This window comes from Ambystoma mexicanum, chromosome 11 (assembly GCF_040938575.1).
Source record: "Ambystoma mexicanum isolate Mex_15411 chromosome 11, UKY_AmexF1_1, whole genome shotgun sequence".
Taxonomy (NCBI): domain Eukaryota; kingdom Metazoa; phylum Chordata; class Amphibia; order Caudata; family Ambystomatidae; genus Ambystoma; species Ambystoma mexicanum.
In genome coordinates, this window is record NC_090934.1 from 156,583,169 (window position 1) to 156,609,328 (window position 26,160).

A 26,160-nucleotide genomic window follows, 5' to 3' on the forward strand; every position below is an offset into this window, starting at 1 on the left:
AACAGGCTGGTTTGATAAGGACTGAAGGGTGGCGAGGAAAAAGTTGATGTGTCTATTGAAGAACAGTGAGACACCTAAAGGGGTGATGATATGGGCCAGAGCAAATTGTAAAAGCCTAATTAGAAAACGGAAACTAGCCCTAGATCGATTGGCATGCGACAAACTGGAGACAGCTCGTAGAGAAAAAGACTCTTAAAGGTTCTAGGAAGCAGTTAATAGTTTTTCAATTCATAAAGAACAACTGTCCGAGTTGGAGTCAAGTATCCCAGATAACAGATGGGTGGAATATTTTAGTGACATTTATAAAGTCCAGAGCAAGAGTATTCATATATTGGATATTTCTGGGCAGATACTATCTGCCTTTGAGATTAAGGCTGTTAAACGCAATAAAGTCCCGGATACTGATGAGGACCTGTAAATTACTATCAAGATTGTATAGAGGTTGGGGCCCAATTTTTCCGATTCTATTTAACGACATAATGGAATCAAAAATATACCGATTGACTGGGCAAAAGCCATTATTGTCTCTATATTTAAGAAAGGAAAATCCCTCAATCATAGCTCCCCATTTCTCTTTTAAGCATTAGTTTTCCATTATTTGGGAAGTGGCTCCTTAATAAAATCGAGGATTGGGTTCCTGAACAAGCTATTCTTGTCCCTATTCAATTACGGTTTAGACCAATGTTGGGCACCATGGAACAAGGTTTAAATCTATACTTGATAACTGCACACTCATATTGTATGTTAAAAAAGAACATGTCTAACTCACTTTCATGGACCTGAGCATAGCTTTCGATAAAGTTAATCGTAACAAACTATGGCACGTGCATAGGTCCTATGATTGCCCAGCTAGCATATTGGATATCTTAAAGATCTTGCATAGCAATATTCAGAGCTGTATCACATCAGGTAGCAGAAGACATTGTAACCCCTGGCTCCCGATCTGTTCAGGGGTCAAGTAGGGGTGCGTTCTGGCTCCCTTATTGTTCTCTTTATATATCAACAATTTACCAAAAACATTGGTTGAGTGCAATGTAGATGTCCCCAGGGTAGGAGGGATGTTGATTTCGGCACTATTATTGGGCGTACTCCGCGAGCCCATCAGGTTTTCGCCAACAAATTTGCTTCCTTTATGAGGGATCTTGATCTACAAGTGAATTAACTAAAATCAGCGGTTATCGTGTGCTGTGAAAGAAGAAGGAACCTACAATTCCCCAACATGTGGTGTGCAGCAAATGTTATCCCAAGAGCGAATCATTTTGAAGATCTCAGGTTTCGCTTCTCTGATATTTTATGGCAGAGCCCCATTCAGCAAAACAGCTGTTACTTATGAGAAAGTCTATTGGGGGAATAGTTAGATTCATTAAATAACTTAAGCAATAACCATTAACATCATAAAAACCATTAATAATTCTGAACGTTGGGAGCTGTTAAGTATGCAGCAGCAGCAATATGGGGATTTGCTGATTAAAGTAGAACTTTTTAAAACTTCGGCTCTCCCCAGCTCAGCACCACATTTTGCTACTCATAATGACATTGGTCTGAACTTTTTTGAGGATGTGATGGCTTTGGAATCCACATTCTTGTGGATTTGAATTTGGACAATCCCAAAAGCAGTATTGACCCAAACCATACTAAAAGATCTGTTGGTCAAAAAGGATGCAGATACTATTGGAAGGTTTTCTAACGTCAAAGACGTTGGGAAACATTAATTTAAATGATTATTCTGGAAATTCAACCTTATTAAATAGCAATCTAAGATTTGAATTTTAAAACAGGTTACATGAATGGGGTTTACAGGCTAGAGAATCCTGGGAAATTGGGAAACTGGCGAACAGATCCTTCATAATAATAGCGAGTGTCAAAATTAAATCCTACCTTATTTGGTCAAATAAGAATGCTTACTTCTAGAGGATACTCTAAGCAAAATATCAGGATGTCATATTGAAGCAGAATGTCCAATGTGCCAGGCAGAGTTAGAGGATATGTCTCATTTCTTCTTGTTTTGTCCTGAGTATGACCATCTGAGGAAAAGTTTATTGGTTACTCTACTTAAAGGAAGTGGATTTACCCAGTATCGGCCAGTCTTATATTTCCTGTTGAATGTTGCATCTCCCCCAGTAGCTTGGTCAGTGTCTTTGTAGATAAGAAAAGACTGGAGATTATGGGAAAAGAAAAGGATTATAGGGGGCTAATATCCCCTTTTTGTGATATGTCTGATAATGAACCTGTACAGCACTCTTTTAACGTAGAAACACTTTAATTGACGAAAAGAAAGTAATAATTTTAGGCTTTTAAGATATTTATTTGAATTTAATATCAACGGCTTTAGCAGTGAATTTAATTGTTTTTTGAGTGTGAATGTTTTATGAAATGGATATGCAAATATTGATGTTATTTTTACAGATTTTTAAAATCTGAAATAAAGAATTCATTGATTGATGGTATATTAGCCGGCGAACCAGCCAATCAGGTTGCTGAAAACTGGGGCTGAATCTAATTATCCAAACCCAGATACGGAGCCAGCTGCATGCTGATTGCACCCCACCATCCCTGGTCTGATCTGAGAGAGTCGCAACCTTGCCCGCTCTCTCCTGCTGCTGCCGCTCCGCCAGTCCGGCTCAACCCCAACCCACATACTGGCAAATTCCTACTTTCGAGTTCCTATATAGTGTCCTCAAAACCCACCTTGGAAATTGAATGCGTTCCATTTCCATGGTAGCCATTTTTGGTGAGTTTTCTTTTATCACAGGCAACGGGCTGCAAACTCACCGCTGCCCATTATTTTAGAGAAACATTAGCAACAGTGATTAATGCTTAATTATTAGGAAATTACATGGGGTTTAATGCTGAGAAACAGCTATGGATTTGGAGTGAGCAATCTGGATTTCTTGGGGAAAAGACCAAGGGCACAATTACGAGTTTGGTAGTGCTGTACATTTGTGTTAGTAATTCAATTATCGTGTCTTCTTTAGCAGTACAGAATGACTGCCAAATTCACTGCACAATTCCAAGCTTTCACCTCTAAAAATGGTCAGGTGCACTGTGGTGGAATTGTTGCTCATTGTAAATCTGAAAAATCTCAGAGGACTCCAGACATGGGGATTAATACTGCTGTACCAGCACTCACAATCCAGCAATACCTCTCCCAGAATGAGAGGCGGATCGTTAAACAGGTTTGGTGGTAATTCTGCATAGAAATCACACAAATATGACCATACTCAAATGGGGCTTGTGATGAATCCGAGGAGTTTGTCACCTCTCCCCAAAGGGGTACCACCCCATTTGGGATTAGGGAGGTGAGCCTACTATGCTTATCAACCACTGGAGGACAGGGCAAGCGGGAACCCACTGATGTGACTCCCCGCTTAGGGGACAGGGAAACCCCAGGGAGAGTCATTTGAAAAACTCTGCAGTGAAGACTTGCTGTCCGATGAGACGTCACTCATGTGTGTGGTGTATTGGACAAATAATGTTTTCCTCATGGGAATGTTATTTTGCATGGACATGCTCATTGTTTTTTTAAGTATATATGTGTCTACTGAAATACACCAGAATATACGGTAGTTTAACTTGGCATTATGTATTTTGGATACATTATTTGAAACCACCGGAGGACGATCCAGAAGGGATCCAAACGTGTACATGGCGTGGCTGCTATAACATCATTGCTGCCACATTTGTTGAATTTCATGAAAATAAATAGAACATGTCTTTCTGGCTACATACTGATGATTTATTTGACAAAAAGAAGATTCATGTGAACAATAGGTGGTAACACACCACACGTATGAGATACGTCAAATCGGACAGCAAGTCTTCTTTGCCGAGTTAACTAAACTATTTTGATCCCTCACCAGGATGAACGATACGAGACGATTGAAAATACAGGCAATCTTTGAGTGTAAGTGGTTCTGGTTTTCTTACACACCAGGGAGACAACATCCCTCCCATCCAGAGCCTAACGCCTTTAGGGGGCATGCAATAACTAAGATGTGTGAGAACCCTTTGACAATGGCTGGCTCGGCTTCTGACCAAAACTTAATTTCATCCTCTTTAGGGAAAACAACAGCCCAACTGAAAAAACAGCCTCCTGAAGTCACATCAGGCAAGGAACCAGTCAGGAAGCAGTATACATGCAGCACGTGTAATTGTATTTGATTCATTATAACGCTCTCAATACCCAGAGGTTTCTAAGTGCGGCCCTGGGGATCGAACCTATATTTCTCTGTGTCGTCTTACTTCAAAGGCGAGCACTTTGCCCCTGAGCTATCCTCCCAAGACACACAGGGTTTAATTATGTTGCAGTGCTCATTCGAGGAGAGTGATGCTCAGAAAGACAGAATGCCAGATGTGGTATTGCACCCGGAGAACCGCACTAGGAGAGTCCAATGCGGCTGAAGAAACCAGAGGCGAGAAACTGGAGACGTGGGGTGTGGCAGCCAGACCGAGATTGGAGTACCCCAGCGGGCTGAGGCAGAACAGGGAGGTACTGCCCACAAGCTCCCACACCAAGCAAGTGGGAAGCAGGAGGAGTTGCCCACCACAGAGGAGTCCAGTTGAGGAATTGTGTAAGCGGCTCTGCGGAGAGACGAGAGGCAGTCAATACACATGGCCATCCCAGGGAGCACCACTCATCATATATAGCTTCATAGTGGCTTCCAAAAAATAGGTAGAAGGCAGCAAGGTCCCAAGAAGGAGTAAGCTTGATCAACGTTGTTGGGGTTTGGTTTGTGCCAACTTAACTTTTACCCATGAGCCAAGTAGCTATTTTTAATTCAAAATGGTGTCACAGTTGTGTGGGGCAGAAAGGGGCCTGACCCCAACCCCTTGGTGAAACAATGAAAAAATAGACGCCACACACTTGAAGAACTGCGCCACACTTGTATGGGTAACTGGTTTTGGATTTATGTATTTTGAGTCACTGACATAAATTAACAAACAATGCCATTTTGAGATAACACGTGTTTCGACACACCAGTGTCTTTTTCAAATCAGGGCTAATGGCTACATTATATTTTCCATAGTTCAATATAATTTGAGTAAATGTATGAAGAAGGATCATTGTAAATCATGGTAGAGTGCAATATAATACAGAATCAACATTAGTAAATGGGAGATCAAATCAAAAATAAATGTTTCATAACAGACAAAAAAGGACGGGTAAAAGGGAATGGAGGTTTTAGGGATGTGAATAAACACAAAGATAGGGAGAGAAAAATAGACAAAGCAGTACGTGAGTATTACCCATAAGATAATAGTCTGAGTAAGTGTTTGTTATTTAATGAAAGTGCCCTTAAAAAAATGTGTTGGAAATTTAGGACTGTGTGGCATTTCCAGAATATCAGCTTTTGTCTCTATGTAAATCCTGCTCTGGTGTACTTATTCTAGCTGGTATTTTTGACTCATTTTTCAAAGCAATCATGAGGGACATATCTATATCAAACATTCTTTTTTATTTTTTATTTTTGTTGCTTACTACGGGAGCATGGTTGGTCTCTCCCCACTTAATTCTCAGATAAATACGACAGGCCGGCCCAAAACATGGCGGCCGTCCACAGAGTAAGGATCATAGTACCATAGTAATAGAAGAAGGACAAAGGTTGCCACGGCAACCCGTGTTTATATGAGGTAACGCATCCAGACGCTGTAACAGACGGCAGGAGAATGCAATGAAACTTTCAAGGTAAGCCCTTAGGACAGGATCATACGATTGAGCGGGTACCTTACCCAAAGCACATTAGTAACGCGGACCCGCGTGTTTAGATGTTATTTGAAATGGCCTACCGAACCTTGTGCAGCCTCAGAGTGAGGATCACACAGACTTTTTCAGTACCATTCCCGGCAACATTTAAAGCTTTCTGACTAATTGATTTTCTCCATTTGAGCCCGTATTAATCGAAAATTACTGCCTCGTGTAACGAGATGCAGCTCCTTAACGTGCACTATACAAATGTGTCTACAAGTAAACTGCTGTGTTTACCGCACGCAGTCCCTGACTGCCCCCAAAAGATTAAAGCGCCATCTTAAAGGGGTCATACCACAATGCTCCCTACCAGCTAGAATAAGTACACCAAAGAAGGATTTACATAGAGACAAAAGCTGATATTTTGGAAAAGTCACACAGTCCTAAATTTCCAACTACATTTCTTTAGGGGGATTCATCCCGTGATTTGTGTTTCTTCAGATGAAAAATATATTTGGAATATAGGTAAGGCCCCTAGGGGAACTTTCATTAAATAACAAACACTTACTCAGACTATTATCTAATGGGTAATACTCAGGTACTGCTTTGTCTATTTTTCTCTCCCTATCTTTGTGTTTATTCACATCCCTAAAACCTCCATTCCCCTTTACCCGTCCTTTTTTGTCTGTGATGAAACATTTATTTTTGATTTGATCTCCCATTTACCAATGTTGATTCTGTATTATATTGCACTCTACCATGATTTACAATTATCCTTCTTCATACATTTACTCAAATTATATTGAACTATGGAAAATATAATGTAGCCATTAGCCCTGATTTGAAAAATACACTGGTGTGTCGAAACACGTGTTATCTCAAAAGGGCATTGTTTGTTAATTTATGTCAGTGACTCAAACTACATAAATCCAAAACCAGTTACCTCATACAAGTGTGGCGCAGTTCTTCAAGTGTGTGGCGTCTATTTTTTCATTATCCCAGGAAGGAGCCCCATTGTAGGGAGAAAGAAGGAGAAAAGTCCCAGAGTGGAGAGGAACAAGAGAGACTTCAGAGTGGGGAAATAGAGGAAAATGAACCCTGAGTGGAGAAAGGGAAGCCTATCCCATAGAAGTGGAGTGAGAAGGAGAAAAGCGCTGGAGCACAGAGAGGCTGAGAAAAGAGAGGGGCCCCAGAGTGGGGAGAGAAACCAAAAGAAACCCCTGAGTGGGTAGAGATAACCGAGAGTAGAACTGGCATGGGGCAACAAGACAAAGAAAAGCCTGATGTGGGTGAAAGACCCGATGAGCCCAGAATGGGAAAAGAGCAAGAGTGGGAGACGAAGAGACAGAAAGAACCCCAGAGTGCGGGAAGGGGAAATATGAAAGTCGGCCCTAAGGGAGAAGGACTGTGAGACACACAACTGGGAAAAAGAACCAGAGAGATATGGCTGGAACCCCAGGACAGCCCTCCAGCTTTACACAAACTATACGTTTTGGATTGTGAACATAGGCAAGGGTCTATGGCAAAGGGACACAACGGTGGGGGCCAGGAGTCGGCAGCCATCCCTTTTGCCTTGGACAAATCCCCTTTTTTACGGCGCAAATAATCCATGAATCAGGGCCTCAAAGTCTGGTGATGTTCCCTTTTCCTGGTTGTGTGCACAACTGATTGACATGGTACAAAAACATTTATCACAGAAAGTTACGCTTGCACCGGTAAGTCATTTTGCACCCTGGCGCAGTTTAAATGACCAATAAAATAAGAAATTAAACAAACTAGTGGTTTGCAGGGCCCAAATGCCTGACTGTCCTCATTCAACCCGACAACCCATCGAGGAACCTCAGGTCAATTTGCAGCAGAGTCAAGAAAATCTACTTCACAGGCTAAAAGATGTGGAATGACCTCCCATGGAATTAAATTGGACCTCATTACGAGTTGGGAGGTATTACAGCAGTAAATTTACCAGAATATCGCACAACTGAATTACCGTTACTTTCACTTGATCTGATGGAATTACCACCGGATTATATGTGGCAGTGGCGGAGTTAATCCCCATTTGCTGAGAGTCTGTTGGACTCTATGGGGCATTTTTGGTGGAATTACAGCTGCCGGAATTACCATGGTGGTAATTCCACCGATTTTGACGCTTTTCAGCAGAAAGTGGGAGGATTTACCTCCAGCATGTTGCTGGAGGTAAACCCTTCACTCCAGGGCCTTACTCATAGTATTGCAGGCAGGAAATGTGGCAGTAATTCTGTGACCACCAATTTGTTTCCACACTTCCATAATTGTAATAAGTCCCAAATTGCTACTTTAAAATGCCCTTAAAAGCTGCCGAGACCGGCCAAAACATACATATTTCTTTAATGGCATGCTCCGGCCCACTGGAAGGTGATTTAGATCTGCTGTGAAAGAAACAGACACATTCCCTAGCTATCATTTCTTTTCAAAACACTCTTGTATTGTACCCTCTTAGTGTATCCACTGCAATGCTTTGCATCATAAAACTTCAATAAATAAGATAGTTTTCCTACATGGTGTCCAGGCAGGGCCGGCCTTAGGGACAGCCGCGAGCTGGGTGAATTGGCACCCCTCTTCCCCCGTGCGCCCCTGGTCAACAGGGGGCGGGGCCAGGTAGAGCCACTTTATTTCCTTTTATAAACATCCTTGCTCTGGCGAGGAGGTAATGATATGAATAGGATACATCAGCACCCTGTTGTTGTTGAATGCGCTTCACCGACGCGGGCGCATTTGGTAACAATGAGGCGCCTGTCACGCCTTCTGCCACTATGCCAGCTCGGGGGAGCCCTCGAAAGCTGGCGTGGTGGGGGGGCTAATGGCGCCTTTTGTTTTTTAAGGCGCCCGTGGTGGAGGGGCTCATTTGGTGACAAATGGGGTGCTGAGCACCCTATTGTCATAGAATGCACCCGCCCCTGCAGGCGCATTTAATAGCAACAGCCCGTCAGCTGCGCCTTCTCCCGCTGCGCCAGCTCGGGAGAGCCCTTGAAATACTCCCCTGAGCTGGCGTGTTGGGGGCTAATGGCGCCCTGGGGGGCATGGTGGCCCAGGCGGTCGCCCGGCGCGCCCCCCCGACACATGTTTATGGACTGAGAATGTGATACCCTGCTTCATCTTTTCTTAATTCTCTTCCATGGGAGCCTTTTAGGGACAGATTTATTTAAGAGGCTCTGCTCCGCCATTTCATGCTTTGTGGGAGTTGGCCAACAGACTGGCGATTTCTTGTGCTGCCAATTAGTGTAAATCCCTCCCACATGGCTGCTGCTGCTACCTCTGTAATTGTAAAGATTTTATGAAAGCATTGGAAGCTTTTTTGTTCACTTGATGCATTTAATTCTTCTTCAAAATCTACTGAGTGCGGTGAGCATGGTGCCCACCTCAGAAAACTTGAACATCTCAAAAATACACAATGTGAGCCTCAAAACTTAGCAGTCACAATCTCATGTTTCTAAAAATTATGATTTTGCAAAATAAATTATAATCTTAAAAAAAAAAAAAGTCATGCATAGAAAACCATAAACACGTGTAGTTTAAAGGGGGATGGATAGATGAGATTTTAGGATGTGGGGGACTGCATAGAAAGTCTAGTTCGGTGGTCGAATTGTACAAAAATAAGAAATGGAACTATGATCCCTGCAGGTCCGCTCCCCACAAAACCCATTTCCACGTGCAACACAAACCCCATAGCTGTGTCCTGCGTTCCCTTCATTTCACCCCCACCGCTGTGCAAAGGCTGAAAGAAACCCAGTGAAGGAAAATGCTAAATGCATTTTACACCCCCCCATCACCTTCATTCGTTGTTCCCCAAAGCGTGCAGCTTTACGGACCCCCGCTTTCTAATTACCCACCATTCGCACATCTTAAAGGGTATGCTAAAGATTAAAGCCATTCCTCCCATCTACCCATTAACTGCATGCACAGCTGTGCCTGCAGTAGTCTCACGTTAAGCTGCTTGAATGCAAAAGAAAAATATGAATTACGGCACGAGCAGGGCTATGATGAAGCTTAGGAATGGGCTTGGTCCTAAGCAGGCCACTGAAAAAATAACAGTAACAGAACAGTTCTCCGGTAGCCCACCGTGATGTGAGGTTGGAGCTGATCTAGCAGGTCCCAGGTTCAAATCCCCAAGGTGAACACACGCAACAAATGTAAGCTTCAACTTGCTCCTGCACTTTTATTTTGAAATACAAACTAATACTTACTAAAAACAAGGTTTAGGTACTCAATAAAACTGGTTGAGCATTCTTTAATCTATATTTTGAAAATCAAGACTTTGACACAGTGCATGAGAGGTTCACAATACGTGTGTTTGAAATTTGAATATCAAATCATGATGAGATGTTTACAAAGGTGCACATTGACATGAATCCTCACACCTTGGAACTCTGTCTGGTCGCAACCTATATTACAGAAACATAATTTAAACATTTCGCTTTCAGGATCTATGATTCGTTTATTGCGCAGACAAAACTATGCTCGCAACAACAGATAGCGTGCAAAGTGGGATGGCCACATTACGGAATAGTCACATGGAATCAGGTGATGTTTTCCAAATGTGCAGCTTTGTGCGGACATTGAAGCATCTTGCTTTGCTCTTCCTGGACAGACTGGTCTATTGAACACTCTGGTCAAGACTGAACACATTCTCTGGTTATATACTTTGGAAGCCTTAGTTTTACATCTTAATCTACGGAGAAAGGCTATTTCAATACATTAGTATTAATTTCCAAATGCCTTTCAAGACAAAAAAGGTGACATCATAAAATTCAGACTTTACTAAGAAATTTCCTATGAACACCTTTTTTGCTATTAGATTACTGAATTAGGAGATCTTCGTTTGGCATTTAAGGCGACTCCTGATGAGCCACCCACAGAGGGCACCGTGTGTTTGTCTGCCCAACCAAAGAGTAATGATAGAGAAAAACTTGCCGCAAAATGAAAATTAATGAATAGTTAGTATTTATTGACATTTCAGAAATCTGCTTTCAAAATTTTAGATGGTGAAAATATTAACTTTCAAATTTGCGATGTCTAACTTTACCACACTTCAGATCCCTAAATCCCACTCGCTGGCACCAACCTCTGCGCCATCAACTTTGTCCTGCCCTGGATTCCTCAGAATTCCATCTCTCCCTGGCCCAGTCATCTTGTGAACACTTGCAACTCTTGCGTGGGCTGTTCCTAGCTCCAGCCCCTACACTCACTACCCCATGACTTGTTGGTGGCTACGGGTGGAGGCTGCCGCACCGCTCTGACTGCAATCATGACCTTGTAATTACCACTCACCTCCTCTTTCAGGACACATCACTGGACTTTTGTTCAGGATCCTTCATTCTGGGATGTATTTCCTGCCCTTATCTCCATGTGAATGACTTTCCTTCATCACCACAGCACTCTTATTAAGGGACTCAGACTACAGAAAGATGTCTTGGTTCTGTACCTTTGCGAATTACCCATCACACTTGCTCCACACCTAAATCTCTCCCTTTCATTTATCCCCAACCTAAAATAATAATTATACCCTCCACATAAGCTTTTACCCCAGAAGGATTGTGTTACAAAAAAAAAAACCTTAGCCCACACGATCAAACCGTTCAAAAAATGCTTTCAAGAAGGATTCTGGGATGGGTGAGGGACAAGGTCTTGAGCATAAGGATCACGAGGGCAGAAGAGCAAGTCAGGATGTCATACGAGTCAAACACATGTGAGGTGGGTGCACAATGCTAAGCCAATTTATGAATATTTCATTTTGCAATTGGTCACTGATAAGGTATTATGTGATATCATTAGTGATTTGACATATTATTGTTAACGTCATATCTGATGTCTATCATCAGATGTCAGGGGTGAGGTCATGAGATGCACTTGAGGAATTTGGGCTGAGTAGCTAGCCCTGACAAGTAGCCATCCTGTGGCCAAGGCGGACACCTGTGTGAGGGAATATAGTAGTCCTGTTAAACAATTTTGAAGAAAACGCAAACCCCAGGAATTTTCGGTGGTATGAAGTCCCTTGAACTTTTTCCATGACTTGCCAGAATGAATAGCAAGTCTGAGCCGGAACAGGCCGGAAGAGGAGAGCACCTGGCCACAACCCTGCAGGGCACTACATGCCCACTGCACTCAGGGACTTGGCCAATCAACAGGAGGTCTGTGTGGGGGGGGGGAGTCTGTGGGGGGATGTTGTCTGCTACTGTGCCCTATTGGGCATTTTAAAAAGTATTTTTTCTATTTCTGGCTGGAACAGTGCTGCCCAACCTAGAAATATTGTGTTTCTATTTCTAGAGTGGGCAAGTCCAAGAAACAGTGGCCCTGAGGCAACAGAGGCAGGATAGAGGCCCTGGACTGCCCTGGTAATAACCTGACTACTGAATGTTGCATCATTGCGCTGTTCTTTGGGGACATTCCACAGGCGTCACAAAAAACTTGTAAGACCACGAAATCCATAACAAATTCAAAGTTTTGAAAACTATTGTTATTCCAGTGAATTATCTGTGTGAGCATGAATAGATAACTAGACAGGGATGTTTGCTTACACGGTAAGGTCACCCACGACCACTGAGAATAAAGCTATCTCTAGCTCCTCATCAGTTATGGGATCAACAAGCACTATAACCATTCAGAAATTCCTCGTTAACTTTGAAACATGAGCTCCATTTTTCAGAGAAGCGCACTCGTCTTAACTCCCTGGCATTTCACTGTGAGATCTGCTTGCAAACCACTCTGACCATTTGTAGGGGTGAAACAAGAAAGCAGGATATGTATTAGCCTACTTGCCTTCTGTCTAATCCTTGCTCCGTTGATTTACCGCCTGCCCCGTTCTTTCCTTTTTCTGCAATATTGAATCCAACTTTTGTAAATCCTTTTGGCTCACTAGTCACAGACATGTGCTAATTTAATCCCTTCGACCCATTATTCTGAATGTTTCACATGTACAATACACACATTTACACACAAGGATTCTAGCAAATATGGTTTTCTCCTACAAGATAACTTTGTTGACCTCTATCCATTGAATTTCCGATGTAGATTGCCTACTACACAGAAATGTAAATTGCGCAAGATATCAACTAGGGTTCTTAAGGACTTTGGAATGTTTTCTTCAGCTCCTCTGGCTCCTCGCCGTGTTTGAAGACGCTTACGGTCACCTGTCCTGTTTCTGACCCATATTTGTTCTTGACAAAGATGCTGTATTTCCCCGAGTCTTCGCTGCAGACCTTCTCGATAGTGATGGTGACCACCGTGCCCTTCACATCCAGTTTGTAGCGATCCTTGAAGCTAATTTCCCTTTCGTTCTTCAACCATGCGACTTCCGGCATGGGGTCCCCGGATATGATGCATGTCAAACACAGGGTCTGTAAGAAACAGTACACATTGGCAAATGGATACTCAACTAAATCATGCAGCCAGCTATGTTCATCGCAAGGATATGGATAAAGAACCAAATGCAAGAGAATCTAAGTCCATGACTTAATACTCGGTGGGTATCTAGAGTTCCCCTCTCAAGGAGACATGAACCGTTCAAGGATTTCCTCATGTTCAGCGAGGATGAGTTCACAGAAACCATCCTCGCCAAATATGGGTGAACGGAACTATGGGTCTGTGATGGCTGATGCGTCTGTGCACCAAACACACAGACGAAGAACTTCTATGATCAGCGTACGATGCACAGACAGAGGAAGTGAGGTGAGGAGAGCAAGGGGGCGGGGTGGGCGAGTGAGTTTAGAAGACAGAAGAAGGGCTTGGTGACAGCATGGGGTCATGGGGAAGAGCCCACCATTGATGACATAGAAGCGAGTGGCACAGGGCTGGGGGAGAGGGTGCGTGACAGAAGATGGGGTAGGGATATGGAGAGGGGATGGGGATTATGGTGACACAGCGGGGTTGAGGATGAACTCCCCATTACAGAGCAGAGGATTGGTGGGAGAAGAGGTAGATCGGGGGAGTTAAGATTCAGGGGGGTTAGAGGGAGCGGTGTTCGGTGAGTGCGATTCCGTACAGTCAAATTCGTAAAGTAAGTGATTTGGTGAGAAGGGAGTCGACATGCACATACAGATCCCTGTACATATTGGTTACGGTATTGGTATGAGTAATACACCAACAATGGATTTCTAAAGTCTAATGTTATAAAATTGAATTTTCAGTGATACCCCTTGGTCAGGACTTCTTGCAAACATTTAATGACCTGAGAAAATGTGAAACTAATAACTAATAAAAAACAACAGAGTACCCATGCACATCGTGAAGTTCTCTGTCCCAATATTGGCAAGCCCAATCCTTAGCAATATTACTACAGAGGTCTTCTCTTATATTCCTAGCAACATGGAAAGTGCACCTTTAAGGGCCTGTTCACAAAGCTCTTTCAACTTGCATCTGTGGAATAGTCAGAGTTTACACATACGTAAGTTATGCCTCATTCACGACCGGTGAATTTGTATTCCGTATAACACGTGTGACTAATGCAACTGTGAATGCATGCAAAGAGCATGCATAACTTGCAACCAGGTAGGCGAAAGGGCGCATTGCAAGAGTTATGTCTGAGAGTGGGCACGCGACGACACTGCCATTGTTGACGTACACCAACGTCCAAGGCTATTTACCAAATGACTTTCCCACAATTAGAGGCACAACTATCTCATGTAATCCATTCATTCAAATGTTCTTAGGCGAAGGCTTTAGCGAATGAGCCTGCAGCATGATATCAAACTTTCCTAGACATCATGCTTAACAAGGAGAATGGGGAAGGCACGAGAAGACCAGCTCTCTGGGCTAACACGTGCTAATATACTAAAAGGATGGATTTATTGTAGCTTTCTTGTTCTTTTTGTAATCCTCTAGTGAACAATCTTCGCCAATTCGCTAATCTCCGGTTAAAAGTTACCGCAGGGGAGATTCTAATGTATCAATCATTTCCTTTTTTTTTTTTACATTGTATGTTTTGCCTCTTTTTTATGAGGACACCACCCCTATTATAGATGAAGCAGGACATAGACCTGTTCTTTCTTTGGAGAAGGATGTGTAGTGCAACAACAGGCCTACTCATTTAGCAGGAAGCCTTTTTAGATGTGCGTTCGCTGGAGAGGTTGATGTAATGTGGCCCCATAGTTGGGGTACATTAGGGACCACCTCTGCTATTTGGGTTGGAAGCGGCCTGGCTGGCTGCTGGTCCCATTACCAAACCCTTTTTGAGTTTGGTCACAGTCCGGGATTTCTATCGAGATTTTAAACAAGAGGATTTTGATGCTAAATCTGCCTAAAGCCATCTGGTGCTGGTCTATTTCAGGGTCAAAGTGAATGCTGGCCTGGACACATATTTGGAGGAAACATTGCCACTGGCTGCCTGGCAGTTGTACAAAACCACTAGCTTTAGCTTTGACCCCTCTTCTGAGTCTGACAGGGCTGTGGGCAAGGAAAGCGGAGGAGGACCGCTGGTGTCACTGCCCTCTTGCTGGATAGCAATGAGTAAGTACTCTTCCCTTCTCTTTCCTCTTTGTAGTGATCTTACTCCAGGGTCGGACTGGCCCATAGGGCAAGAGGCCCACGGCCGAACCAAAAACGTAAAATGCTGGCATGAACCTGCTTTTTTGGTCAAAGTGGGCCAGTTTGATGAGTTACTTCACTGCGGCTAGTGGTTTAACCAGTGTTTCTGAATAAATATTCTCTAAAATACACAATTTGCATCATATTTTATCAACAAGCACCCACCAGGGTACTATTCAAACAGTGTCACAAAAGGAATGAATAGCCATTTGCAACTGTGGCCCACTTTTTTCAATGGTGCCCGAGACAATGTTATGGGCCAGTCGACCCTGTCTTCCTCCAATCTGGTTCAAGCTGGTGTACGACAAGGTGTATACATTTTGTCTTAACTACATTTCTGCTCCTATCACAGTCCACTTATGCCTCAGAAGTTGTCTGTGCTAAACGCCAATTCATAAGAACACCAGTACTGCAAGTGCGTACGGGGTGTAGATAATTGGATATTGTGTCTTTCTAGAATACCTATTTACCACTGTAGAGTTTAATGATTTTCTTTATGTCTTTATGATTTGTTTTGTGGTTTTATAATTTTCTTTTAATCTTTTAAACACTGTGCCAATATATGAAAAGTTTCAATGGATTCCTAATTGACTCTATAAAAATAATGACTTATTGAATTTATTTTCCCATTGGCTCTTATCTTGCCGCCATCCCCATCCATACACTCCAAACTCCACGGCATGCGTTACCATCAGTGGTACTTTAAGGAAACCACTGAAAACTAAAAGCTTTTGATATCCGTTAATTTCTGTCTTTTCTTCCCATAGTTATGCCAGGCGATATGTTGCAAAACACTATTTTGTATTTGTGTGATAGCATAACTCAATCTCTCACTCCTGTATTCAAGTCATGTCTATATCCAAATATGAACAGAGATGGATCTTTAGTATTTTCACCCATTTTTAAAAGACGGTCACACTCCTCCTGGGAAAATTTCAACCTTACTTATTAATTGGCTTTAAAATGCTAACATAACTATTTCAATTAAAAACATGTGAATTGGCATTAAAAGATATTCAGGGCTTATTAGGTTGAATGTCCCTATGTAAATAATTTACATGTTATATGCTGTAATGGTAGGAATCCAATTAGTTGAAATAATACAGTTACAGTGAGGGTTAGTAAGAATGGATGGGTTTTGATTAGTCAATGAATTTTCTTTGCATTTTGGTATATTTATTGTTTGATTATTTATGCACTTGCCGTAGACGTCTATCGACTCTACTGTTGCAAATTATCATTATAATTGTGTACAGGATTTTGTGAAAGCAAAGTAATAAGTGTAGTGTATGATAATATAAGTATTTGTGACCAAATGGAGATGGATGTTATGTGGTATACACCGACTTGTTGTTGTTAGTGAATGTGTTGGGGAATAGGATTGAATGAGACATGTGGGCACATTTATTTTTAATATAGATTCAAAAAATGGCTGAAACGTGTTTATGCAACATAATGGTCGCACTTCATCCACACAGACCATTCACTGTTACAATACCTTGTCTTCCATGATTGTTGCTACATCTGGGAGACCCCGAACAACTCTGGCACGATCTGGAGAAACAAAAGGTAAGAAAGTACATTTTTGAATAAAGAATATTTGACCAATTTCTATTGCGAGTATATACAATGAAAAAGGTGTCTTGGAAACACATCTCTGTAAATGTACACTGCTGTAAGGCAGTTTTATTTTCTTATATGCTCTGGGTATCCACCAATAGAGACCAAAAGGCTACTCTTGTATCTGATAGAAACTGTACAAGTGCCTTCTCTTTCCAAATGACATCCCCACTCCGACATAGCTTATAATGCAATTTTACAAAATACCTATCTACCATGAGGTTGCTCTTTGTAGTATAATCTGAGCAATTATTATTTGTTAAACATTAGCTTGCATCAACTTTGTATATTAAAGAAAATCAAAATCACAAATGCACTTACTCTTTTCTGCAATGGCTGCTTGTCTGAAAATGATAAAATGATAGAGTTAGGACATTACATATTTGCTTATTGAACAACATGACTATCTATTATTTATGATGCTCAGGGCCTATGGATGACAAAAAGAGGTAATTGCTGTGTAGGAATTGGCCTACATTATTAAAGTGATTCGGTGAATGAGCAGATAGCTTTGTCAGTGCAATGTCCTATATTTCTGAAATAGAACACAGACCACTTAGCCAAGAAGATTTCTTTCGCTTTGGGCTAGAGTCCCGCATAATTGGTCAGCTGGCCGTTTTCACATGCCCCATTACATAAATAGTGCTCTATGTATTGCAATTTTGAGCAAATATTTGGACCTGGACAAAACTGATCCGATTAAATACATATCGCACCAATCCAATATTACGCAAAATGTGTGTTTTAAGGGAACAGATCTCCTGCAAGGAAATGTACACTCCCATCAAATATACCACATGCACACATTTTGGGAATCTGCATGCATCTTTCTACATTTCTCATAACATTGAACAAAACTTACTTTAGTCTCTGGTATTCCGCCATTGCATCGTCAAAAACTATTAAAAGAGAAGAAGTAACTTTATTATGTTTCTGACATTTCTCTATTACATTCTATGATCTGAATGCCGCGACAATGGTGACATGCACGGTTATGGGTGAAAGGATCGAATACAAAGGATCGAAATGCAATACACCCCAAAACCCTCGTTTTTAGGCCAAAAACCATTGATTTTACCTATACCAAACCCCCCCCAAAAAAGTACATTAAAAAAGGCATTCAGTCTTTTATTTCCAATCCTTTTGACTCAAATGTATTGCATTCGATCCTCTTGTTTTTGAATGAATGACTGGACACCGACATGCACACCTAGCTATCTCTAGTTTATGCAGCAGATCTTGTGCAGTCAAGTATCTACTTTTATCTGTGCCTCCACCTATTAGGTTGCAGTGCCACCTAACAATGAAAGGGCACGCTTGCAAACATTTCTCAAAGACACCCATAGACTTTTAAATACATAGATTACTTGGTTTAATGTTGAGACAACGTGCAGTGTATAAAGGTCTTTTACCTAAGTATGACTGATCACCTGTGCTTCTTTCTTTTTCTGGTCATATCTTTGCCTTTTCTCTTAAAATGTATGATATTGTTTACTGTACTCTCTTTGAAGAGACAATGTAGAGGTGCTTTTTACAGTAGAAGCCTAAAAATTGAATGCACTTTCCACTAGCTTCTGCCAACCTACCAGGATGAGAGGGTGGCCAACTAGTATGCCTAGAACTCCTCTGCCCAAGGCTTCATCCCTTTGGATTGACAGGTTACTCCCTCCATCTTTCTTTATTCTTTTCTGCTACTTCCTTTTTTGCCCCCTTTCAATGTCTACCAGCTCAGCTTCACCTTCTTGTACTTCTCTGCTCAAAATGTCAATTTCTCAATTACAATTTCTACAAACGATAGGTCACTCTCTTACTTTTCTCCGTCCTTTTGTAATCAACTCAGAAATGGCTACTCTTTTTTCCACTACCCACCCTTTTTGTCACCTACTTCAACCCTCTTGGCCACATTTCTCTCCCATTCTTCAATTTCAAAGACTCTATATTCTCTCCCATCATCTGCAGCCCTTTTAATACTATTCCCAAAACTCTCCAAATTTCATCTCTTTCTCGTATCTTCTCAAACTGTTTATATACCATCTACACTCCCTTGAGCACCAGCCACTCCCTTTCTATTCTGAGCCATAATAACCTCAATGACTCTTTTACCTTCTTTACCGATTTGGGCCCTTTCTTTGTTTCTCTGAGCAGCTCCCTCCTTCTTATCACTTTCACCCTCTACTTCTTTGCTCATTTTAGCACCACCCTACTGTTAGACTGAAGTTGTTCTAGGGTTCTACCAGCTGCTCCACTCCTCTGGGCACCTTCTCCACCCCTCATGGAATTATCTTCTTTTTCAATAGTTTCACAGTCTTTGGACACAAATCTCCCACTCCTAAAGAGTTGCTGCAGCTGTATAGGATATTTGTCTTGATGCTCACCTACGTCCCACCTCAATATCGCAGGTCTTTATCTAGATCGTATTCCTCCTGGTGTTGCCTCACCTAGCTCTCTGGGCCTCTCCACTAGCCTCCCAGGTCTTTGCACCCCATGCACTCCAGCTTCTTGATTCTTTGTCAGCCTGTCCTCACCCAGCCACCTGTATAGCACCACCAGTCCCATCGGTCTTCCTTAATCTCCTGCCCTCGCTCTTAACCTTCTCCAAACGGACTCCTGACACCACTCTCCCATCTCCACCTCCAACCTCAAACACCCACATTGGCAGACTGAGCTTGTGGGTTTTTATAGGGATTTGGCCCGTCTTCCAGTCTCTGGTAATAAGTACTCAGGTGCTGGGATAGGGATTGGCTGTTAGGCTTCATCCCCAAGGATGGTTTACAGCCATGGTGTGAGACTTGGGATTGGCCGATTTCTCACTTTGAAAGAGCATTCCTTTGCCTGCCACACCGTGGCCTTTCTTTCCAGGCTGCCCCTAGGAAAAGTGACCTCCCGTGTGCCTCTTCAGTCAGCTGGTGTAGGTACTGTTTGGTGGGTCTCATCCAGAGGCGTCACTATGGGGGAATATGGAGGGCTATAGCCCAAGGCCTTTTGGTTGTAGCCCCGGATAGAAACTCAGGGGCTACAACCAAAAGGCTAGCTAGCCTCGAGTCGCGACAGTCCCGACTTTAGCGTAGCCCCGGATCTTTTGTAAACCTATCAACATCCCTAGTTTCATCTATGAGGATGGTTTGCAGTTCTGATGTGGGTCTTGGGAAGTGGAGTAACTTTGCTGACAATGTTGGAGGGGGACATGACATCTGAAGAAAAGGTGCCCCAGCCAAATGAATGGGGACAAAATGGTGTGCCATGAAAGTTGGGGGGGACAAACACCCCTGTCCTCCCCTAATATGACGCCCATGGTCTTGGGACTGGCTAGTTTCTCTTGTTGGGTGGTGATCACTCTGGTTGGCATGCCCTGACATTGCCTTGGGATGAACTCCCTTAGCCTCTCTGTCCTTAACAGCATGTGTGGAGTCCTAGTGCCATGAATGGCTGGCTGTCTAACGAGTTATCCGTCCTAATTGAGCACCCTCTCTTTCCCTCTGTAGATTTATATGGGGTTTCTGCATCTGTGCAAGGGGAGTAGCATGTACAGGTGCTGCTGGTTCTGAAGGACTAACATTCATCGATTCCAATAAAATCGGCAGGAGCGCCTGTGCTGGCAATGGGACTATCTCCCGCACTGAGACAGGCACCAAGCGGGGGTGACCAGGGGACCTTCCTTTTACCTCTCCTAGGCCCATCATCTGCAAGCTTGCAGCAACTCCCTGCTTCCTTGATCACCCCAATGAAGGTCCCTGGTGTGAGGCTGGACCCTTCGCCATACCATATTCATTGATGAGTGCTCTATTTCTTAACCAATCTTCATTAGCACTCGGGCGGGGGGAGCCAGCCAATCAGATGGCGAGGAACACAGACTTGAACCTCCAGTACAAGCCCACGTTCAAAGCTGCCTGATGGCCGGCTCCCCCGCCGCCATCTTCCCCGCACCCTCCGGTCCATTTATAATTGTATTTTTTCCCTATACCCCCTACTTTACTTATTTCGGCAGCGGCAGTTGCCGCCGCATCTGCTCCTTCCCTTCACCTCCCACATGCTGGCATGGAAAGGGAAGAGGGGCTCCGTACGGAGATATACCATCAGAGGTATTTTTTACTGCTACATGTCAATTCCTCACCACTGTTTGTGGTCATGTCACTGCAAAAAATGATGAAAAATATCAATTCCACCGCCAGCATATTTACCTCTAGCAGTAATTTACACCGATGTAATTTACCTGCAAGTATTTACATTCTGTGCTAAATTACCCACGGCAATAAAGCCATACAACCGGCAGTGATACTGCATACCAATGTTACCAACGTTTCTCACCCGGCGGAGTGGCGATAGTCATAGCCATAACTCACCTGCATCTGTATTTCTTAGGCAAGGGGGCGGGGGCTGAGGTCTGAGAACTTGCTCTGGTGCTTTCAGTGTATGTGCTACTGAAATAAACTAGACAGCTCACCTTGCCCAGACAGGTCGATGGTGCGTTTGTGAATATCTTTCCCATCAAATAGTTCCAAGGCATATTTCCCCTTATCAGCCTCCGTAGGATTCAGTATAAGCATCCAGACCTGGTTCATCGTACTTCCAGACTTCAAGCGGTCGGTGCTGGCCAGCTTCTTGTCTCTAAAAAAAAGGTACAGAGCTTTTTTAATGGTGGTTAGGGATGTGCTTTAAGTTCACATTTATATAATAGTCCCAGAGGCCTTGGACTGTACCAGAGGATAACGACCTGTATCTCAGGGGAACAAACTTCAGAAAAAGAAGGGCCTTTCAAGTAGACCCTCAGTGTTGTTAGTATTCTGTACAGCCCATAGACCAGGGGGGTTATACAATTAGCACCCCTAGAGAGTGGTTTCCCAATCCTTTGGTGTGTTTTCATTTATAAAAAAAACAACCATGGCGAATGAATATGTTTTCATGACTGGACACAATCCCAATTCAAAATGGCCACTGCGAGAAATGAAACATGAGCTACAAGGAAGAGCTGACTTTCTTTTTCTTTGGCGTCCGAGGACAGCGGAGTGGGCATGGGCCTAGAAGCGGAAAGGATGGCAATCGGTAAAGGGTGAGCACAGATTAAACTCATCTTTATTAAACAAATCGACAGCAGGAGGGTCAATAGTTGGCGGAGGGGGTCAGAAGCCAACTGTTTGCTCTGAACGAACGTGGGCATGTATTGGAAAAACTAGTCCATGGAATCAGAAGCATGATGGCATGTATCACCCACCACAGATACTAATAGCAAATCAATCAACAGTCTTATATTTCACAGTGTTGAGAATACATATCTGGGGCAAGTAGTGTTGGATGTTCTTCTGGTGGGGGTGGCACAGCTCCAAATGATGGGGCGAGTGACAGTAGTGGTCACTGATGTAACTATGAAAACGCTGCTGTGACAACAGTTCTTCTCAAAGACCTTTCTGCTTTTCTCAAGCCTTTTTTTCTCTTCAGGTGTTGTGTGAAAACATAGGGCCTCATTACGACCCTGGCGGCCGCGGTATGAAAGGTGCCGCTAAGGTCCCGGCACCGTTCATACCGGGCCGCCACATTATGAGTTTGCTCGCGGGTGGCGGTATGCACGTCTGGTCTGGCCAGACGTGCATACCGGCACCCGCAAGCAGACCAGGATGCTAACAAGGGACCCATAATTAACGGGTCCCTTGTTAGCATTCTCCCCTTTCCCATTGAGCCTTATAGGGGCTCAAATGGGAATGGGGACGTACCAGGTCCAGGCCCCGAAAATGGGAATTACCGGGCGTGCAAAAGTCAGAATGGCCGGGTAATTCCTTTTTTTCGGGACTCGGACACGAGTTTGGAGGTAGCCATGCCGGTAATGACAGCATGGCTACCTCCAAACTCGTAATGAGGCTCATAGAGTATGTCAAGAAAGTAGTCAGAATCCGATGAAGCCATCAAGGATGCACAAAAGAATTGTTTGGATCACACAAAAGGCTAAAAAAAAAAAGATATTCCAATTAAAAAAAATATCAAAAACACCTCTAGAGGATCCCCACTTTCCCTATGCAAAGAAATGATATCCATAGACCTGGGTATATTTGATCTGCCACTTATAAAGCGCAACGTCCACCCGAGGGCACCTTGGCGCTGAAAAGCCAACTGAAGGAAAGGCAGCAGAAATCACAATTTTTTCAAAAATAAATGTTTTTGGAGAAAGTCAAAACAAAAGATGGTTTTCTGTTGCATCAAGTGAGTCCCAGAGTTTAGCAGCTCTGTCATGCAGGTGAAAAAAATTGACCCGAGTTACAGCTCTAGCCATTGAATTCTCAAGCAATGTATCAAGTACAGTAGCTGAGCTAAACATAGGGCATTACAATAGTCAATAGAACTCAGAACTAATGAAGCTACTAAAGGCACATGCAACTAAGATGGTAGAAAATGCAGGGACCTTTCACAGCACTTTAAGTTTAAAGTGCCCTGCTTGACATATGGAAGCAGGATGTGCCTTCATCGATAGAGAAGCGAATAACTTGACACCTGAGTATTTCACCACTAAAAATGGGTTGGGAAAAGAACCAAGGACAGAAGGCCAAAAGGCAGGGTTCAGAGGGATGAAGCTGAGGGAGGGCCAATCACCAAAACCTATGTCTTGTCCTCATTCAATTCAAGCCAGTTGTTGCTCACCCAACAACCCACCGCCTCCAAGCAACTCTTCATCTGAAACACAGTATCAGGCTGAGATAGATTGAGCCAAACGATAATCTGTGTATCATCAGCGTATGAGTAGCACTGGAGGTCATGGGAGTGGATGAGTCCAACCGAAGGTTGAATATAAACATTAAACAGAATTGGTGGACCCCACATGACAAAGGTGTAGGCTCAGAGTGAAAGGTGTCAAGAGAAAGAGATAGAGTACGGTCAGTAAGAAATGAATGAAACCAAGATAACACTTTACCAGAGAGACCTGCCCCAGCTACTCGGTCGAGCAGGATGGAGTGGAATACGGTGTGTGAAATGCAGCTGGCAAAGCTAATAGTATCAGTGAAGCCACTCCACCCTGAACACGGTGCCGAGCCAAATCATCAACCACTGAGACCAACACACTGTCAGTACCGCACAAAAAAACAATAAAAAAAAGTAGCATGAAAATTAACAAAACACAGGAGGCTGCCACGCTGTACCTGTTGGGATCACCTGCAACAGCAATGCAAGAACAAAAGACCCACAACCGCCAATCCATCGGTTCCTGCCTGATTTGCAGAGAAAACAGACTGCGCGCAGTAAGTGCGCGCAAGTAAGAAAAGAGACATGCAGTGCTTACTGGGCATGAGACTGCAGAGCACTGGCCTGAACTACAACGGATATCTTGTCCAGGTAGAAGGAAATACTCCTAAATGGTCTTCTATGTTGACATTTTAGTTGCTCTCTGACCTCTTGTACACACTTCTCCATGCCCTTCTACAGATCACAGTAGGATTTTGGCGATGTCACCGGCTATGTCACCATTAATAAATATCTCTATGCTTCTCATACAGTATATTTAAGTTTCTTAAGAAATAATGTTGATTCTGGTTTGTCTAGACCTCAGAATTATAAGCTAGAGATATTGAGGCTATTTCATTGATACTAGTCTTACAAAATGACTGCAGCCTGGAAGAGCCTTGAACAAAATTCTATCTGTTTTTGACATTAATCCATCAAATACAGTCCTTACTGATGATCTATGTTATTTCATCGCAGAGATTTCCTTGAATCCCATTTCACCGTAATTTCTTTACCGCATATAACACCAAGGGGGAACACCCCTCCTCAATCCCCCCCCCCACCTTGACACACACCCACCTTTCTAAATAACTAAACCCAGCACTCATAGACATATCTGTGGTAAAATGTAAAATACTTACAGTGAAATGGGATGCATTGAAACTGGCCTGCAAGGCAAAGGGCTAATTCCCCATCTAACCAAACACCTTCCTCACATTTCATGCCTTTCTTGGGCCCTGTCAAGCTCACATATTCATTATTCCATTTAGTTAACACTGATTTGGAAAAACTGGAAATGAGTCTAGCATTGAGTCAACATACACACAATTTGCTCTTTGAAAACAGAAAAACATTAGGTAAAGTAGCAGTCAACCAAGACATCATTATCAATGAAGGTGATAAGGTGGGGGGATAGTCATTTTGAAATTGATAGCTTTGTAGACCAAAAGAGGGGTCATTACCATGGTATAATCACCCATCCAAAAATTATGACCCAAGGTAAAGCTGAGGGCTATAAGTTGGGGAAGGGCCATTATCCCCTCACAAGAACTAAAAGGCTATTAGTGTCATGGCTCACCCTCACCCTACTGTCCTTTTGCAGCATTTCCCTGGCCGCAGCTGGAGCGACTGCCCGGGCTGGTGGCTTGGTGGGAAGCAGGCGCACCCCTGACTCTGCGGCGCTCGCCGCAATGCTATCATGGGAGCAGCCATGTCGAACGCTGTGCGCACGCATGGAGAGCTAGCGGTTGGTATCCCCACATGTGTGTTTTGCAGAGCTTGGGTCGTTGTCCGTGGCAGCACTGATGGAGACAAGGAGCCTCTGCTTCATGGCGGCTGGCATAAAAACAGACGTGCTGAGCTGCTCAGCGTGTCGCAATCCTTTTCTACCTCCTAAGGTGACGCTGCCTGTTTCCTTTGTGTTTCAGACTGTCTGACTATTCTGTGCCCTGTTTCCCCTTGCTCCCTGTCTCTGTTCTTCCTTCTTGGCTCCTTCCTCTTGTTCTGAGGCTCTTCCCTGCTACCCCTTCTTGGCCTCCACTGTTGCCAGCTTTGCCTGGTGCTTCTCTGCTTTATCATCTAGTGGCAATGTGCCACATCTATCAGGGGTGGCACCATTCTTTGTGTTGTTTGGAGAGTTTCTGTCTCTCCAGGTCAATGTTATATTCCTGACCAGGGGGGAGAGAGGCCCTACCTCATTGCTTGCTGACCATACCAGACGGGGAAGGTCTCATTGTGGAGACAATGGACGGCCTCCAGTCCTGGATAACAGGTACAAAAGTGCAGCGACGGATGCAGCTAGATCACATAGCGGTAACAGCAATGTAGGTTCTGGAGTTGTCGTGTTCAAGTAAAAAATGTTAGTTTAAGAGTGAGTAAAGTAAATACACAAAACGGGTTAGTAAATTAAATGTTGTTATATTATTTAATATTGAATTAACAAGGATGCCTTTTAATTCAAAAGTGGGCTGGACTGGAATCATTTGAGCATGAGCCTGCATTAGATGTAATGTAAAAGTGTAAAAAGTTAATGATTTTACTATAGGAAAGTGAAAGCACTGTTTCTTTCACTTTGGTGTGTTAAATTGTGGGGTCTT

General features: G+C 43.2%; 1 protein-coding gene across 2 annotated transcripts in view; it reads right to left on the reverse strand.

Annotated features, from left to right (window-relative positions):
* Positions 1-10,646: 10,646 nt before the first annotated feature.
* The window catches only part of MYOM3 (myomesin 3), a 450,074-nt gene continuing 434,560 nt past the window's right edge, over positions 10,647-26,160 (reverse strand). For both annotated transcript variants that reach the window (XM_069622682.1, XM_069622681.1), the window contains 5 exons: positions 21,303-21,466; positions 17,724-17,760; positions 17,183-17,205; positions 16,740-16,795; positions 10,647-13,056 (listed from right to left, as the gene is read on the reverse strand). In XM_069622682.1, the coding sequence (XP_069478783.1) occupies positions 12,781-13,056; positions 16,740-16,795; positions 17,183-17,205; positions 17,724-17,760; positions 21,303-21,466 (556 nt within the window). In that variant the 3' untranslated portion in view covers positions 10,647-12,780. The remainder of the gene's footprint in view (positions 13,057-16,739; positions 16,796-17,182; positions 17,206-17,723; positions 17,761-21,302; positions 21,467-26,160) is intronic.